Source organism: Terrapene carolina, unplaced genomic scaffold (assembly GCF_002925995.2).
Source record: "Terrapene carolina triunguis isolate 2854851 unplaced genomic scaffold, T_m_triunguis-2.0 Scaffold147, whole genome shotgun sequence".
Lineage (NCBI taxonomy): Eukaryota > Metazoa > Chordata > Testudines > Emydidae > Terrapene > Terrapene triunguis.
In genome coordinates, this window is record NW_020664498.1 from 451,463 (window position 1) to 469,409 (window position 17,947).

The 17,947-nt window shown below is 46.2% G+C and overlaps 1 protein-coding gene across 2 annotated transcripts in view; it reads right to left on the bottom strand.

The window, feature by feature from the left end:
- The window catches only part of LOC112105524 (ribosome biogenesis protein BMS1 homolog), a 47,329-nt gene extending 29,749 nt beyond the window's left edge, over positions 1–17,580 (bottom strand). The window contains exons 1-8 of one of the 2 annotated variants that reach the window (XM_024198360.3): positions 17,536–17,580; positions 15,454–15,697; positions 14,842–15,032; positions 11,624–11,703; positions 8,263–8,451; positions 7,244–7,386; positions 5,349–5,470; positions 4,484–4,680 (exon numbers count right to left, since the gene is read on the bottom strand). In XM_024198360.3, coding sequence (XP_024054128.1) covers positions 4,484–4,680; positions 5,349–5,470; positions 7,244–7,386; positions 8,263–8,451; positions 11,624–11,703; positions 14,842–15,032; positions 15,454–15,629 — 1,098 coding nt within the window. In that variant the 5' untranslated portion in view covers positions 15,630–15,697; positions 17,536–17,580. Of the gene's footprint in view, positions 1–4,483; positions 4,681–5,348; positions 5,471–7,243; positions 7,387–8,262; positions 8,452–11,623; positions 11,704–14,841; positions 15,033–15,453; positions 15,698–17,455; positions 17,502–17,535 lie in introns of those variants that run through there. The other variant, XM_024198361.2, reaches the window with a different exon arrangement.
- Positions 17,581–17,947: the final 367 nt, after the last annotated feature.

Consider the following 17,947-nt stretch of genomic DNA (forward strand, 5'->3'; position numbering starts at 1 on the left):
CCATCCTAGAGATGAAGCGTCCGTAACTAGGTGGAGGGAGGGCTGTGGGGCGTGAAAGGGTACTCCTGCACAGACCGCCGTGCGATCCGTCCACCATGTGAGGGAGGCCAAGACTGCGGTCGGAACCGTGACCACCATGCTCAGGTCGTCTCGATGAGGACGGTAAACCGATGACACCCAAGTCTGCAATGGGCGAAGTCGCAGCCTGGCGTGCCTGGTTACGTAGGTGCACGAGGCCATGTGGCCCAAGAGGGCAAGGCATGACCTTACGGTGGTAGTTGGAAAGGCCCTGAGTCCTTGAATGGCGCTTGAAATGGTATGAAAGCGGCTGCCTGGCAGTATGGCTCGGGCATGTCTGGAGTCCAGGATTGCTCCAATGAACTCTATTCTTTGAGTTGGTATTAGAGTGGACTTCTCTCTGTTGAGTAGAATGCCCAGCTCGTGGAAAGTGCGTGTCACTATGTGGACATGGGCCTGCACTTGGTCTCTGGTGCGGCCGCGTACCAGCCAGTCGTCCAAGTACGGGAACAGCTGTATCCCTTGTCGACGAAGGAAGGCCGCGACGACTGCCAGACACTTTGTGAACACCCTGGGAGCCGAGGACAAGCCGAAGGGAAGGACTGCGAATTGGTAGTGCCCCCTGTTTACTACAAATCGCAGGAAGCGCCTGTGAGGCGGATAAATCGCTATGTGGAAATAAGCGTCCTTCATGTCGAGGGCGGCAAACCAGTCTCCAGGATCCAGTGAAGGGATGATGGTCCCCAATGATACCATGCGGAACTTCAACTTTACTATGAATTTGTTGAGCCCGCGCAAGTCTAAGATGGGCCTTAGACCCCCTTTTGACTTGGGTATCAGGAAGTAGCGGGAGTAAAACCCCCTGCCCCTTAGCTCCGATGGAACCTCCTCTATGGCCCCCATAGCGAGGAGCCCAAAAACCTCCTGTGTAAGGAGTTGCTCGTGAGAAGGGTCCCTGAAGAGGGACGGGGAGGGGGAGTGGGAGGGGGGGGGCGAGGAAAACTGGAGGGCGTATCCCCTTTCCACCGTGCGAAGGACCCAACGGTCCGAGGTTATACGGGACCAAGCACGGTGGAAGCGGGAGAGGCGGTCCCGGAAAGGGGGAGTCGGATCCTGGGTACCGGTCGTGGTGCCGTCCTCGACCGCACCTTCAAAAGGCTTGTCTAGGCCCTGAAGGTGGCCTAGACTGGCCTTGGTTCTGACCGGGTTGAGGGCCGGTCGACCTTCTCCTACCACCTCGACCCCGCCTCCTAGCAAAGTCCTGTCTTGGACGAGGCGGGGGAGGGTAGAACCGCTGAGGCTGCGGCCTGAAGGGCCTGCGCTGAGGCCCTGGGACATGCATCCCCAGGGAGCGCATCATTGTGCGAGAGTCCTTCAGGTTCTGGAGCCTCGAGTCTGTTTTCTCCGAAAAGAGGCCCTGGCCCTCAAACGGTAGATCCTGCAGGGTCTGCTGCAGTTCCGGAGGCAAGCCCGACACCTGGAGCCAGGAGATTCGGCGCATTGCTATCCCCGACGCCAGGGTCCTAGCGGCCGAGCCCGCTATATCGAGGGACGCCTGTAGGGAGGTGCATGCCACCCGCTTGCCCTCCTCTACCAGGGCCCCAAACTCGTCCCTCGAGTCCTGGGGAACCAGTTCTTTAAATTTCCCCATCGAGGACCACATATTGAAGCCGTAGCGGCTCAGTAGCGCCTGCTGGTTCGCTGCCCGCAATTGCAGTCCGCCAGCCGAATACACCTTGCGTCCGAACAAATCGAAGCGCTTAGCGTCCTTCGATTTGGGCGCAGCGGCCTGCTGGCCATGGCGCTCCCGTGCATTCACTGAGGAAACCACCAGTGAGCACGGTTGGGGGTGAATGTACAGATACTCATGATCCTTTGATGGGACAAAGTATTTTCTCTCAACCCCTCTGGCCGTGGGCGGAATAGAGGCCGGAGTCTGCCAGATAGTAGTGGCGTTGGCCTGGATGGTGCGGACCAGCGGTAATGCCACCCTGGATGGAGCATCCGCTGAGATGATCTGCACTATCGGGTCATGGACCTCCGCAACCTCCTCCACCTGAAGGTCCAGATTGCGAGCCATGCGCCGCAGTAGGTCCTGGTGGGCGCGAAGGTCTATCGGGGGCGGCCCGATGGACGACGTGCCCGCTACGGCCTCATCAGGAGAGGACGAGGAAGATGCCCCCGGTGGCAAGGGGTCCAATGGTTGGTCCTGCTCCCGGTGCTCCTGGTGTTGGGCATCTCCTGCCCCCTGGTCAGGGGCCTCGGCAGGTGCGGGCACTGGAGCCTCCACGTCCCTTGGAGGAGGGCGGGAGATGGTAGACTCCGGGGCCCTGGTGTCCGAACGGCCAGAGCGGGAAGCCGACAGGGGAGCTCCCTGAGCTTGGTGGTAGGCCCAAGGAGTCCAAAAGGACCAATGCGCAGGCCCTTGCATCGGGTCCTCGGTCTCCTGCAGGTGGCCGGGCTCCACCGTCTCAGATGACCGGGACGCCGATCTCGACGGCCACGGCGGTGCCGAACCCGATGCCGTCGGTACCGGATGGTACGGTGCCGATCGGTGCCGACCGTACGGGGACCTGTCCCTGCGTTGTTCCGGCGAACGGTGCCGGGACCTGGACCGGTGCCGATAGTCCCTCCGGTGCCGGGATCCCGATCTGGAACGTGACGACGATCTGGAGGAGGCGCGGTACCGGGAGCGGCCTCTCGAGCCCGAGCGGCGCTCATACCGGTGCCGGGAGCTGCGCCTCGACCCCGATCGGTGCCGGTCGTCACGGCGGTGCCGGGATGTTGAACGGCGCCGCGAGGAAGATCTGGGCCGCGAGTACGACCGGTGCCGAGGTGACCCTCGGCGCCGGGACTCCGAGCGGCGTCGGGACCTGCTTCGGGATCTGGAGCGGTGCCGAGAGACTCGTGCTGGCGACGGTGGGCGCACCAGGGCAGGCTTGCCTCTGGACTGCAGCACGCGTGGAGCCACCGGTGCCGGGAGCTGCGACGGCGCCGGCTCTGTGAGGGCGATCAGGTCTCTCGCCGTGGCAAAGGTCTCCGGGGTGGAAGGGAGACAAGGTTCCACCACCAGCCTTGGTGGTGAAACAGTCCGCACCGGACTCAACGGCCTCGGTGCCGGAGTCGACGGTGTGGCCGCCTGTCTTTGGCGGTCCAGCTGCGGACGCGGCTCTACCCCCGGCACCGGGGGAGCCTGTATCTTCGCGGCAGCAGCGTCCCGTGTCTTAGCGGTCTTCTTATGGCCCGGCGAAATGGATCGGTGCCGAGGCTCTTTGGGCGGGCGCGGTGCCGACGTCGGTCGGTGCCGGACAGTCTTTTCTGCCGCACCGGTCGGGCCCGCCGGGGCGCTGCGCACCGAAGCGCTCGGTGCCGGGACAGGGCGCGCCGAGGGAGGATCTGGACTCAGCGCCGCCTCCATGAGGAGCTGTCGGAGCCTAAAGTCCCGCTCCTTCCTTGTCCTCGGCTTGAAGGCCTTGCAGATAGGGCACTTATCTGCTGGATGAGTCTCTCCCAGGCACTTCAAGCAGGAGCTATGCGGGTCGCTAGTTGGCATGTGCTTCCCGCAGGACGCGCACGGCTTAAAGCCAGGAGCCTTGGGCATGGGCCCGGCTGCGCGCCGGGGGGAAAAGGGGAAAAACACCCCCTAAACCCCCGATAACAACTTATAACTATATCTATATACACTATAACTAACTACTAACTAACTTGAACAACTATCTATATAACTAAATACAACAAGAGCAAAGAGAAGCTAGGGAGTGTGGAGATCAGCTAAGCCGCGCTCCACAGTTCCAACGACCGTCAGGGGCGGTAAGAAGGAACTGAGGGGGCGCTGGGTCGGCTGGGGTATATATCCAGCGCCATAACGGCGCCACTCTAGGGGGCTCCACAGCCGACCCACCGGGTGTTGCTAGGGTAAAAATCTTCCGACGATCGTGCACGCGGCGCGCACACACCTAACTGGAATGGATATGAGCAAGCACTCGAAGAAGAAGTTCAAGCTCTGCCTCGGAGAGCAACTTCCTTGGATGACATACAACCACTCTCCCTCAATTTCCTCACCTGCAAAACGAGACTAAATACATGGGCCCTGCTCTCAGGGATGGCATGACACTTAGCTCATTTCTCTTCAGATACTTTCCGAGCATTAACTATGTAAGTATTTATTATTAATTACTTCCTTAGCTGTTTTCCACAGCTTTTAAGAGAGGGAAATTGGGAAAAAACAAACAAAAACTATTTTGTTTCTCAATCACTGTAGTAAGGAAGGTTGTTAAATAAGATATTTAAGGATAAGGATATGTTTGCATATCATTTGGGTTGATGATGTTTCTTTAAAAAAAAATCTAAACCAAAACAAAACAAACTGTTTCCAAGCACCATTGCTTTGCCTCTTTAGCTCTTTAGGCAGAAACTATATTCTACTGGAGAACAGAGAACTCAAACAAACAGACTTTCTCCTCACCTCTTCATCTTGATGAGCATGACTTCCACCAAGGTCAATATAAACAGCATCTTTGTCATACACTACACCTCCAACTCCTGACAGTGGGGCATAAATAAGTTTATCCTTCTCATTTAAGGAACGCTTCTTCTGCTGTTCAGGAAGTGCACAGGGGTCTGGCAGGAAACTCACATCGCTCACAGTAAAATCCCCGACACCTGGGGTGAGGGACAAGGAAGAAAAGGATTTTGACAAAGCTCTGATTTAAAAAAAAAAAAAAAAAAAACTGTACAATTCACCATAAAGAGGTAAAGGGGCTCTATTGTGGCATGCAGTGATTTAACATCAATGGTACACTGCATAGATAAACCACATGCAATACTTTTAAGACCTACCACTAAGTCTGGAAAACATTCTACAAGTTAATCAGCTAGTGGACTATAAATCACTGGCAACACACTCCTTTAAATATACACTTGCCTTCATTACTAACATCATCTCAGCATTGTTAAAAAGAAAATAACTTAAATCATTAAGTTATTAATTAGTATATTCATTTATTACACTATGTAAAACTTTTCATTTTAAATAAGCCTAACTTACTTTTCACTATTGACACTACCTTTTTTGCATTTCAATCATCCTAGAGATCTACACTGATCAATTTCATTTTCTGGTTTTCGATGCTAGTACATTGTTATTGTGTTTAGATTTAACACTGCAAGAAGATTTCTCAATTAAAAGTTTTACAAAATATTAATATTAAAATATTAACTACAGCATGGTGGTCTTTTACAGATGTAAACTATCCCTTTAACAGTAATAGTATTACAAGCTATAAATCAGCAAAATAATTATAAGAATTTTAAGAGATTGGATATATTACCTGGCATGTGAATTTGGCTTTTGTTTTTTAGGTATGCCCCTCTTAAGTAGCCATAAAGTGACACCTTTCTGTCACACTTTGGATTGACTCGAACATCTTCTGGGTTTGTCAAGTCTTCCATTCTAGGGAATATCAGAAGAAATATTAGAAATATATTTTCTCAACTATCATCTTCCATAAAGAAAGTACTGAAGCAAATTGTTGCACTTGCTACATTAAACTATTATTGCAGCTTTATTTAAAAAAAAAAAAAAAAAAAAAAAAAAATATATAATATTTTTTTTTATAATTTTAAATTTTTTTTATTAAAAAAAAAAAAAAAAAAATCACAAACATTGTATAATATCATTATTTGAAATTTTCAGTGTTTGATAATAGGAACACAGTAAGGCACACTGTCATGTTAAAGTAATTTTTTTTTTTATATAAAAATTCTTATGTGTTGAGTATTTTAGACGATAATTTTATTTTTAAATGTATAACATTTCATCTAATATTACACCTCTGAAAGATTAAATGTGTGTTCATTTGGGGCATTTCTCCTTTCTCTGGGGATAGAAAGGGAAAACAGCTGAGTCAGTTTCATTTTTGTTTATAGTCACTTTCTAGCCAATTTCACTTTTAGGCATGTACAATAATGTTAAGCAAACACCTAAACTGGAACTGGAAGATTTCGAGAATATTTTTTATTCGTTTCCCCAAATGTGCTCTGTGCATTTCAGAGAACTTTGTGTATCAGCTTTCTAAGTACTTCTCCGACCACATCACTTGAGCATTGCCCCTGTATTTAAAAGCAAAAAACAAAATGTCTGTTTTTTACTTCTTTCCCAAATTGCAAGAAAAATATTCTGATCAGTTCATAGGTATTTTTCCCCACTCATTTATGCGTGAATGGGACTTTGAAAGAAGAAAGGTTGTTGGTTTTTTTATTGATTTTGGTTAATCTCTTCCAAGAGCAAGCTAGGTCCAGCTCCTCTGAAAGCTCAGTCTTCAGAACTCACAAGCTTCCCCTCCCCATTTTGGTAGACAGATTCATTGTTCCAATGGAACCTAACTGCTGTGTGAGATCATGGACACAGAATGAGAGACAATCTCTCAGGTGGCTAGAGCCAATCCCATGGAGAGCTTTGAAATTCAGGATAGAGACCTTGAAGTAGACTCTGTATTCAATGGGGAGCCATTCCAGTGATTAGAGATCAGGGTGATATGTTCACTGTCTGCTGCTAAGCTATTGGGATGCTGTGCTTTCAGAGAAGTTCACCATAATCAAGCAGCAATTTTGTTTAAATGTTTTATGGACAGTGTTCAAGTATCCTGTAACATTCTAAATATGCATTTAGTGCCTCATCCTACAAGTCTGTGTACAAATCAAGATTACACTGAAGTCACCAGGCCAAGTTTACCACTGACTTAAGTGGCCTCAGCTCCACGGAAGTCAGATTGCAAATTATTATAACTGATTTTTAAATCAGTGGGGTTGCACTCATTTTGAGCAACAAATACCATGCACCAGCTGCCACAGTAATGGATAACTCCATAAAATTCTAGCTAGACAATAAATTGGTCATTTGCATGCCCAACAGTTACATAACTGTGCTATTAAAATACCTTTTTTCAGAAGTGTACAGGAACAGAATTACACCATTCCCTCATACTGACGTGAGTGGAGCTGCGTGGCTAAACTTACATGCAGAGGATTGAAAATACCCCTCTTACACCACTGATTTCCCCTCATTTATGTCAGTAATAAAAAAGAGATTAAACTTTAACTTAGCCATTATCAAATCTCTGGCACACTCTCAACTGACTGGCTGTTAAATTCTTATAAAAACAGAACATGGGGGTGGGAGTGCAGAGGACAAACAGAGAATTGAGGAAAAAAGAAAACCACGTACCTGTCTGCTAGGACATATGGGTGAGATGTCTGCCATGTAAGTGGACGGAATTTCATAACAGAGATAAAGCGTCCTAGATTATGAATTTCCTGCTTTTGGTACTCTCCGTGTACCATCCCAGAGAGATAAAACAGTTTGGCACCCTAAATCAATCAAATTTATATTAAAAGTTTAACAAAAAACTTACCCCAATTAAATTCCTACCTCATTAAAACTAAAGCAAGAGACTCCATTCAACAAGCTACAATTACCTCCAACAGATTTGAGTTAACTTCTGTTAATTATCTCGCCTTCATCAAGGCAAAAAATTATCCCCAACAATTTGGCACCAGGTGTGCAAGGCTCACAACAGCAGCAAAGACTTGCTTTTGCATCTGTTAAAAGGCAGATGTAGGTTTCACAGAAACCATGCCTTTTTTCTTCTTTTAGCAGCAGGCACAACACAAATACAGAAGCTACACAACATTAGCATTGCTAGACACCACATTAAAGTCTGCAAAGCAACACCATCTGCCTTTCATGAATCTAGGATTTGATCCTGCCACCCCTTACCCACATCATTACTTGTGTGAATGACTATTGGGCTCTAGTGCTGTAACAGACCTATTGTTTGATGGTAGAGCTCAATTACACAAGTCAATATTCAAGAAAGAGAAAGAAAGATTGTATAATCTGAGTCAATACTAAATGGTACATTAGCAGTCTTCTCTTTCAGTAACATCTGTGAACAAATGCAAATCACAGAATATCAGGGTTAGAAGGGATCTCAGGAGGTCATCTAGTCCAACCTGCTGCTCAAAGCAGGACCAAGCCCAAACACATTTTTGTCCCAGGTCCCTAAATGGCCCCCTCAAGGCTTGAACTCACAACCCTGGGTTTAGCAGGCCAATGCTCAAACCACTGAGCTACCCTCCCATGTATTTAAATATAGTACATTTAAATACTTGAATATTTTCCCCACCCCTAAATCAATTTCCACAGTTCAAACATTTATGAAAAATAACTGTTTAGTATTATACCGGATACACTTCTGTCCAGAATCTGTGTTTTAATCTCTTTTTGGTCTTCTTTAACTGTTTGTTGTTCTTGAAGGTATCCAGGTGGGTAAGGACACCCATGATTTTGGGAAAGCCATGTACTTGGCAGATGTTCAAGAATTCAAAGGTTTCCATCTCAAATCCAAAGCTGGCATCAATGAGCATAAGAACCTGAAAGTGAATGAAAACAATTTACTCTGGTGCTATTGAGATGCCCTCCATCAGCATCTTCAACTAATTTAATAGTCATGCTTTTAAACAGGATCCATCTCTTCATCTAATCTGTGTTGGCTTTGATAAATTTTTAATCTCAAGGAGTCAGGCAGTCTTTCCAAGGATTTTTACACAACCTAGAGAGCCAATTGTGGCCTTTTAAATTAAAAGTTGTGTTTTAAGCCCTTCTTACTTTAGAAAAGGCTAAGAAATCAAATCCCCTCTCCTAAATCTATAGACATTTATAAATTTTTCTTCACTTTGCTTCCCTCTTTCCAGGAAAATTACAGGACCAAAAAAAAAAGCCACCCGCAGACAAGAGTCAGAACAAAAGTCTCCTTCTGCACAATCACCACTTCCCTCCCTCCCCCACCCCCCCCAAAAAGTGTTAGTCCCAGCAACGAGGGACAGATCCTTATTTAGTTAAGTAGCCTCTTACTGCTCAAACAGTAATGAGGCTCTTTGAGGAGCAAGATAATACTGAATAGGAGTAAGAGTATCGGAATCTGGCCCTCCTCAACTAACAAACTTTGTCCCCTCTTAAAACATGCAAGATTGAGCTTTTATCAATATTTGCAGGAATGTCTGATTAAATTAGTAAAGATAAAGGCCTTGATTGTTTTGGGTATCTGAAAAATGCAACCAAAGATTAGGTTACCTCAAGAGACTACTGCTTTAATGCCTTAAGGGACTAGAGCATCTAAGATCATAAACAGATCTTTGGTACAAGTGAGATAAACAAACTTCCTTCATATGTTGCAATTACTGTAATGTGTCACAGAGATGATAACCGAGCAGAACATTGACATAGGATAATCGTCTCCTGTAGTCACATGAACATGAGGCAAAGCCAATTAGCTCCTCAGCAACAAGGAGCCTAAGGGCTTGTCTACACTAAAAGGAAAAGTCGATCTAAGCTACGCAATTTGAGTTACGTGAATAGCGTAACTCAAATTGACATAGGTTACATCTACTTACCGCGGGGTCCACACTACGCGACGTCGACGAGAGACGCTCTCCCGTCCACTCCCCTTACTCTTCTCGATCAGGTGGAGTACAGGAGTAGAGGGGAGAGCGATCGGCACCTGATTTAGTGGATCTTCAGTAGACCCACTAAATCGTAAGTGTAGACAAGCCCTAAAATGCAAAGGGATTAATGATTTATGGCTCCGTCAGTAATTAAGTCCTCCTAACCTTGTGACAATCAAATCGGTATAGCGCTTCACACCATCACACACATTCATAACTTCAGGCATATACCATATCTATTATTTATGTTTTAAATGCATCTCATTGTCTCAGAGAACATGTGTACAGTAGAAGACTAGTGAGATTAGCTGGTCAATTTCAGCAATGGCCAAAAATAACCCCACAATCAACTATCAGCGAAAATATATTCCATATCCACCAGCTCAGCCAAAAAATTTGAGTAGACTAGTCAGCTTTGCACCCTCTCCTGAAGATCAACAGACTCAGATATGCTAGACCAAAGATGGAGGTAAATTACAGAACTGAGACTCTCATCTGAAAACACTGACTGCAGCACTCAAACCTTCGAATCCAAGGTTCACCAGCTAGAATGCATCAGATGAACCCAAATGATGTAGCAGTATGTTTTCATTTCCACACAGTGAACAATCTGATCACTGAAGATTTTTTTCTATTAGAGTTCTTTGAGGGGGTCAACAAACATGTGGACATGGGTGATCCAGTGGATATAGTGTATTTAGCCTTTCAGAAAGCTTTGACAAGGTCCCTTACCAAAGGCTCTTAAGCAAATTAAGCAGACATGGGATAAGAGACATGGATCAGTAACTGGTTAAAAGACAGGAAACCAAGGATAGGAATAAATGTTCAGTTTTCAGAAGAGAGAGGGGTAAATAGTGGTGTCCCCCAGGGGTCTGTACTCGGACCAGTGCTGTTCAACATATTCATAAAGGATTTAGAAAAAGGGGCAAACAGTGAGATAGCAAAATTTGACAGTGAGGTGACGATACACAATTACTCAAGATAGTTAAGTCCAAAATAGACTGCGAAGAGTTACAAAGGGATCTCACAAAACTGGGTGACTTGGCAACAAAAAGGCAGATGAAATTCAAAGTAGATAAATGCAAAGTAATGCAAATTGGAAAACAATCTCAACTATATATACAAAATGATGGAGTCTAAATTAGCTATTACTAAAGAAAGCAATCTTGGAGTCATTGTGGATAGTTCACTGAAAACATCCGTTCAATATGCAGCAGCAGTCAAAAAAAGCTAACAAAATATTAGCAACCATTAGGAAAGGGCTAGATAAGACAGAAAATAATATAATGACTCTATATATATCCATGGTACACTCATATCTTGAATACCGTATACAGATCTGGTCGCCCCATCTCAAAAAAAAAAAAGATTGGAACTGGAAAATGTACAAAGAAGGGCAACAAAAATTATTGGGGTACGGAACAGCTTCCATATAAGGAGAGATTAAAAAGTACTTCACACAACACAGTCAACCTGAGTAACTCTTTGCCAGGGGATGTTGTGAAGGCCAAAACTATAATAGGGTTCAAAAAAGAACTAGATAAGTTCGTGGTGGGTAGGTCTATCAATGCAACACCATCCTCTGTGTATCCTTAGCCTCTGTTTACCAGAAGCTGGAAGTGGATGATGGGATGGATCACTTGATGATTGCTTGGTCTGTTGATTCCCTCTGAAGCACCTGGCATTGGCCACTGTCGGAAGACAAGATACTGGGCTACATGGACTATTGGTCTGACCCTCTATAGCCATTCTTATGTTCTTATGTTTTAACAAACCATTTCAAACATCAATAGGGATGAATTGGAATTTGTTTAGCATAAAATTGTTGTTCCATTTTGGTTTGTTAAGAGATTTTTCATTAAGGTTCAGAAGTAGAATGGGCAACATAGGGTCACGTAGACATTCAAAAGCAGTTTCCCTCCGGTTACAGCTGGTCTTGTTCCAGTGACTGCTCCAGAAAATTAGGCCTTTTAGGGACCCATCCTGCTCCCACTGAAGCCAAAGGGAGTTTTACCAGTGACTGCAATGGGAGTAAAGATCAGGCCAATGATCTGTAGGTGTGATCTAGGCAAAGGTACTATTTCCACAATTGCTGACTTACCAAATCTGCAACTTTAGCCAGATCAATCATTGTGTTAATGTCACATCCACATTCAATAATGGTTAGCCTACGCCTTTTACCTGTGAAGAAAACGCAAATTTAAGGAAAAACAAGTGAACCAACTAAAGATACTTTATATAACCTCAACGGTCTCAGCTATTTCATCAATTCTGCTACAATACTGTGTTGATACAGTTGACTTCCCTAATTAGCCATGCTTATATGTTGGAATGCTACTCAAATTTATTTATTGTTAGTGATCAAACCAAGTAATGCCACCTTTGATAGATACATTTATTTCTCTATAAAAAATATCCAACAGAAGAGCAGCCAGGGAGATTAAACGCACAGAGACAGCAGAATTTTAAATTCCTGTTGGCTTTGTGCTGATTTATTGTGCAGCTGTTCTCCTGGATTACAGGTTGCTCTCCCATAATAAAGGGGATGGAATAGATTAGCCAACGTTTTCTTCCCAGTTCAAACTTCTTAAACTCCTAATGATGGGGGGGAGGGCTGGGAGCACCCCCTGGTTCTTCTGGTTGGCTGATATTCCCCATTTTATAAGACTCATTTTTCAGTTGCTTGTAACTTTGCCAAACTTTAGCCACTTGGACTGAAATTTTCCATGATTATTCAATGTCATCCACAGTGGTAAATCACAGTAATTCATAATGACCATCAGCAGTCATTTGGCCAGGAAAAAAGTGAGAATGGCTCTCTAGCCTGGTGATTAAGGCACTCCCCTGGGATGTGGGAGATCCAAGTTCTAGTCCCTGCTCCAATGACTAATTATTTATAAAAAAGTAAAAGAGGAGAGGTGAGGGACACCTGCCCCAGAATATCCCATAACCCAGTGGTCAGGGCTCTGTCCTGCAATATAGGAGACCCAAGTTCAAATGTTCAGGAAAGTCATATCTGACCAGGCCCGAGGCAGGCACTTGTAATCTGGTTCTGACGGGTTCAGATCAGGTTGCAAGGTTCTATTATGACAGTCTGTTACATGATCATATACTATTTTTTCCACAGGCCTTCTGCCTCACTTGGTGCACAGGCTAGTCCTGTTCTAGAGATGAAGCAGGACTGAGTAATGAAGACGAGAGTTATCTATAGGTAAAGGCTACGTTTTAGTCACGAAAAAAGAACAGGAGTACTTGTGGCACCTTAGAGACTAACAAAAAGTCATGGACAGGTCACGGGCCATAAACAAAAATTCATGGGCCTGTGACCTGTCCATGACTTTTACTAAAAATACCCACCCTGACTAAAACTTGGGCGGGGAGCCGCAGGTTCTTTTCAGGGGGGTGAGAGGGTTTGGGGGGGCAATCCGGGGTGCCATTGGTGCTGGGGGATGTGACCTGAGACCCCCGCTGGTACTGGGGGAGGGGACTGGGCCATGGCACATGGCCCGGGACCCCCGCTGGTGATGAGGGTGGGGGAGGGGGCCTTGGTGGGGCCAGTAGGCAGGGCCTTCCTACCCAGCTCCGCGTCCCTGCAGCTCCTACACGGTGGAGGCAAGGGCCAGGGCAGGAGCTCCGCTGCTTCCGTCACAAGCACTGGCTGCCGCAGTTCCCACTGGCTGGGAACCACAGCCAATGGGAGCTGCGGGGGCAGGGCCTGCAGGCACAGGCAGCGTGCGGCGCAGAGGGCCCCCCTTGGCCCCTCCGCCACCTAGGAGCTGCAGGGGAGCCCCCCCCCCCCGCACTCCCCAACCCCAGCCCCCTCCCACACACCCAAACTGCTGCTGCTGGCCCAGGGGCTGCCGGGCTCAAGCAGCCCCTGAGCCAGCACCAGCCACTGCAAAAGTCACAGGGGTCACGGAACCTGTGACCTCCGTGACAGACTCACAGCCTTATCTATACGATCCCTGTTTCATTTTTAAAGAAAGCAGGTATGTATTGACTTTGAAGGAGATTACAAAGACAGGATAATGTTTAAGGCAGTTGAATGCTGCCCCAGAGAACTGGGTTCTATCCCCACTTCTACCACAGAGTTCCTATGAAATGCTAATCAAGCCACTTAAACCAAACTATTCACAAGTAGTCATTAATTGTTTGTTCCTCACTTTAGGGGGCCTGACTGGAAACCAGGGGTTCCGCACTTGCAAAAGTGTGGAGAACTCAGCTGCAACTGAAGACAATGGGTTTAGGATTTTACATGTTCAAAGCACAAAGTACTTCAAAAAATTAGATCAACCAAATTTCAAATTGGGCACCCAAAATCAATAGACACTTTTGACCTTAATATGTGCCGTAGACTATACCACCTTGTTCCCCTCACCTCACAGGGGTGTTGTGAAAATAAACTCAATAATATTTGTGAAGGCTTCAGATACTAGAGTGATGAGTGCCACAGAAATGTCCATGAAGAAATTAAAGATTCTGTCTTCAGAGCAGGGTTTGAATAGCATGTAGTAAATAAGGCCTGATACCACACATTGAATGAGAAGAAAACAAAATACTGATTAGCTGATCATTAACTGAGCACCATCTGTGTGCTGAATGAAATGGGGTCCTGTGGAAAAATTAGTATATGATCATATAATTAAAGACTGTATCATAATTAATATGCACAAAGGTTGGACAACTTTAATTATGGCATTTCCTAACATTTGCATGCTTGATTTTGCAACTTTAATTATATCATAACAGTTTTTGTATGTGTAATGTATAGATGAAATTTGTTAAAAATTTATGACAAGGAAAGTATCTTATTTTCTTAAGGCACAAGAAAGCCAGACATCTGTTAGAAAATATTTACCTGCTGTTGTTACAAACAACATTTAAAATTACTGCAATTGAAAAACAAGAGAAAAATATTTGCTTACGTCGTGTATATACCACATCACTTTGTGAATAGTTTGTCAATTTCTCACATTTGCTTGTGTTTTTCCACATAGCAACAGAGAGAGACAAATGTTTTAAAAAGAAATCGGATTATAAAACTACAAAAATGAGTAAGGGGAGTAGTACCTTAAATGACTTCTAACTCATTTTTTTAAAAGATATTTTCAAATTGAGTTTCCTTAGATTATTGTATCAATATATACTGCCTGTTTGCAATACCTTAACTATGTGAACTCACAACAAAATGTATTATGTGTGTGAGAACATGTACATGTGCTAAGATCAAGTCACCCTTCTATTTATCACTATTTATCCAAATCCTACATGTTGTGTATCAAACAAAAGTTTGTTTCTTTTTTCTTTTTTTTTCCTCACCTGATACAATCGTTACAGGACCTCGTATTTCAATCAGTTTTTGCCTCGTGAAGTTCCTAATTAGACATTTTATTAAAGTGCTCTTCCCAACTTTTGGAGGGCCAACTACAACCACCACCACAGGAGGAGGCTCTAAGGGAGTTCGGTCAACTACCGGAATGTGATGTTTTTTCGTCTTCAAATCCTGAGTCCTATTTATGAAGAAATTCATAAAAAAGTTTAATGTGAAGTTATAAAAAAGCAAGAACACTTGTTTTAAGGTGCTAAGTGTTTCAGAGACTCATTCACATAGGTGTAATCATTAAGGACTCAGCTATTCACACAGAGATGCACAACTCCCATTGACTAAGGAGCTAAACAGATTTTCCCATAATGCAGACAAACACAGTAGTGCAGCATGATAGACCCAGTTAGGCCCACACTATTGTCCCATTTATAACAGAGAATAAATATATTGCTGTGTGGATGTGGTAAACCATGTTAGCTGAATGAGCATGTCAGAGCCTAATTCACAAAACACAGTTCTAGCAGCACCTAAAAATGAGTTTAGTGGGGAAAACAAAACAAAAAAATCCATCAAGCCCATCCATCATGCTCTAAAAGACTCCATACCTGTGGAAGGTTCTGGCCATCCGCACAGCAGACTGGACCGCAAAGGCCTTTGGGTTTCTCTTCCGAGCATCCTCATCATCTCCAAGTCCTAGATCATTCAGATGACGTTTCCTTTTTTTGTCAGCCTTTGGCCCACTGTGCTTCTTATGGTGCTTCTTCCTGTGCTTTTCCTCCATCTCTTTTCTCAGGGATCACCTGTCACCAGTGTCAAATGGATTGCTTTTGCCAATGATACAGAGCATAGCTGGCATATGGAAAAAACACGTATTACGCATCATACACAGAAAAGAGAAGCAGCATTATTTATATACCTGTTTTTCACCTAAGACATAAAAGGCTGAATTTTCCTCTAGGAGGGTCATGCCTATCTAAGAGAAAGGAAACTCAAGTGAGTTCTGACAGATGAAGTTGCCACTTGAATATTTCTTTGATGATTGTGGAAGAGGGCCTTGTTCATGGAAGGCTCATCATCTCCACAGAAATCTATGGGTGAGGATGGTATAAATTGATTTTGGGAGAAGTGGAGTTGCCCAGCATTAATTTATCATTGGATGGACTGCAATAGCAGTTTTATTTAGGAGTGACTCAAGATTCATTAATTTATATGGACCAACATTATTCAAGTATTGGTGGGGGGAAGGGGAGTAGGGCCCTACGCTAATTGAGGGTAGAATTCAATAAGTGGGAGACCAAGCAGGAAGTGGTGAGACTCAAGGCATGGGGCACTGACAGGCACAGTTAAGTCTGGGAAGTAGGCTTAGTTCTTGGACTAAGTGATGTTGGATAAATGTTCAGATCTTCCAGATGTGGTTCAAGGGACAACATATTTTCAGTAGGAAGACTTCAGCTGTGGAACTCTTTTCATTAAGCTGACACTAACCCTAACAGTGTTCAGGTCTAAATGCAAGCCCAACATTATCAATAAGTCATCCCCTGAGAAACAGCATCCTACTAAGACAACTGAGGAACGGAAAGGAAATGATCAAAACACACATACAAAGCAAGAAGAATTGTCTATTAAGGCCAGTGCTTAGCTACTATAAAAATACATGCCTTTGAAAAAAAATCCACAGATTTCATTAGATGACCAGACTCCTAGTCCTGTATTTTAACCACAAGATCATCAGTGACTTATAAGCTGCATGAATTGTGAAGTGTATCAGGAATAAAGATTTCTTTACGCAGCTTCAACTCCCTGGTTAACATAAAAAGTTGCAATTACTGGGCTCCATTAAAACCAGTTAACTAAACGCAGGGCTTTGGAGCTATGCTCCGGCTTCACTCCAGCTCCAGGCAAAAACCTGCAGCTCCACTGCTCCGCACTCCGCTCCACAGCCCTGCTAAACAGCAGTAGTAGCACTCTCTCATTCCAGACATACAGCAAATGTTTAACTTTATTTCTACTAGTCCATATGTAGCAAAATACTGGTGCCAATCTTACAGTTAGTACTGCAATAGTCACTGACAAAATGCATGTTTAACAGTTAGGCCCCAATCCTATCACAGGATCTGCAGAGACCCGAGTCTGCTGGGGTGGCCTCCGATACAAGCCCTCTGCCTCTCTGCCAGCGGGGAGTCCCAACACAGACAACAAGGCCCCACGTGGGCACAAAGGTTCACTGAGCTCATTGCAGGAGCGGGGCTGTCTGGGAGACCAGACCACCCACGCAGGGACCCCCACAGCAGCTCCCGCACGGGCAGGGGAGCTTGGCAAAGGATGGGGTCTGACTGGCCAGGGCTGACAGCGGAGGAGCTGGCGCCTGAGGGTCCCGACAGGGACCCCGCTCTCAGCGCCCTGGGGGCTATCGCCACGCGACCAACAGCTCCCTCCCCTCCCCCTACTTTGAGGCAGGTTTCTTCACACATAGGAAAAGAGAGCGGGGGGGAGGGGTTGGGGTCAGCCCCAAATCCCCGCCCCCACAGCCGGGAAATTAGCCACTGATTTCCCTCGAAGCCGGATCCGGCCCCTGACACAACGGGGCTGCCCGCCCCAGGTACCCACCCGCCGGAGAAGGGAGACTCGCAGCCCAGCCCGGCCCACCCCCCGCGCGGAGGGGCTCAGCGAGTGGCGGTCCCACCTACCCCCGCCGCTCCGGGGCCTCCAGCAACTCCGCATGGGCGCCGCGGTCGGAAGTGCGTGCTACCCAACTCCTCCCGCCCGGAAACAGCGGCTGGCCGGCTCGGCCGGGCGGGGGGCGGTGACACCAGGCAGGGAGCGGAGGGGGGCGCCCCCTGACGGAGCTAGGCGAGGAGCTGACCCCGCCGCCTCCTTAGCGGAGGGTGTTGCCATTGACTGCGCTGGGAGCAGCTACAGCCCCCACCCAAAACCCGCTTGGGACCCGAGACAGCGCCCCGGTGCTGGTGTTTCCCCACTGGCTCCCTGGCTCCGCCTCTGGCAGCTGGGCCGCAGGCTGGTCACGTCCGGACCCGCGGCTGGTGTGTGTCCGTTCCCGCCTGGGGGTCTGTCAGTGCCAGCCACAGCCAGGGCGTTTGG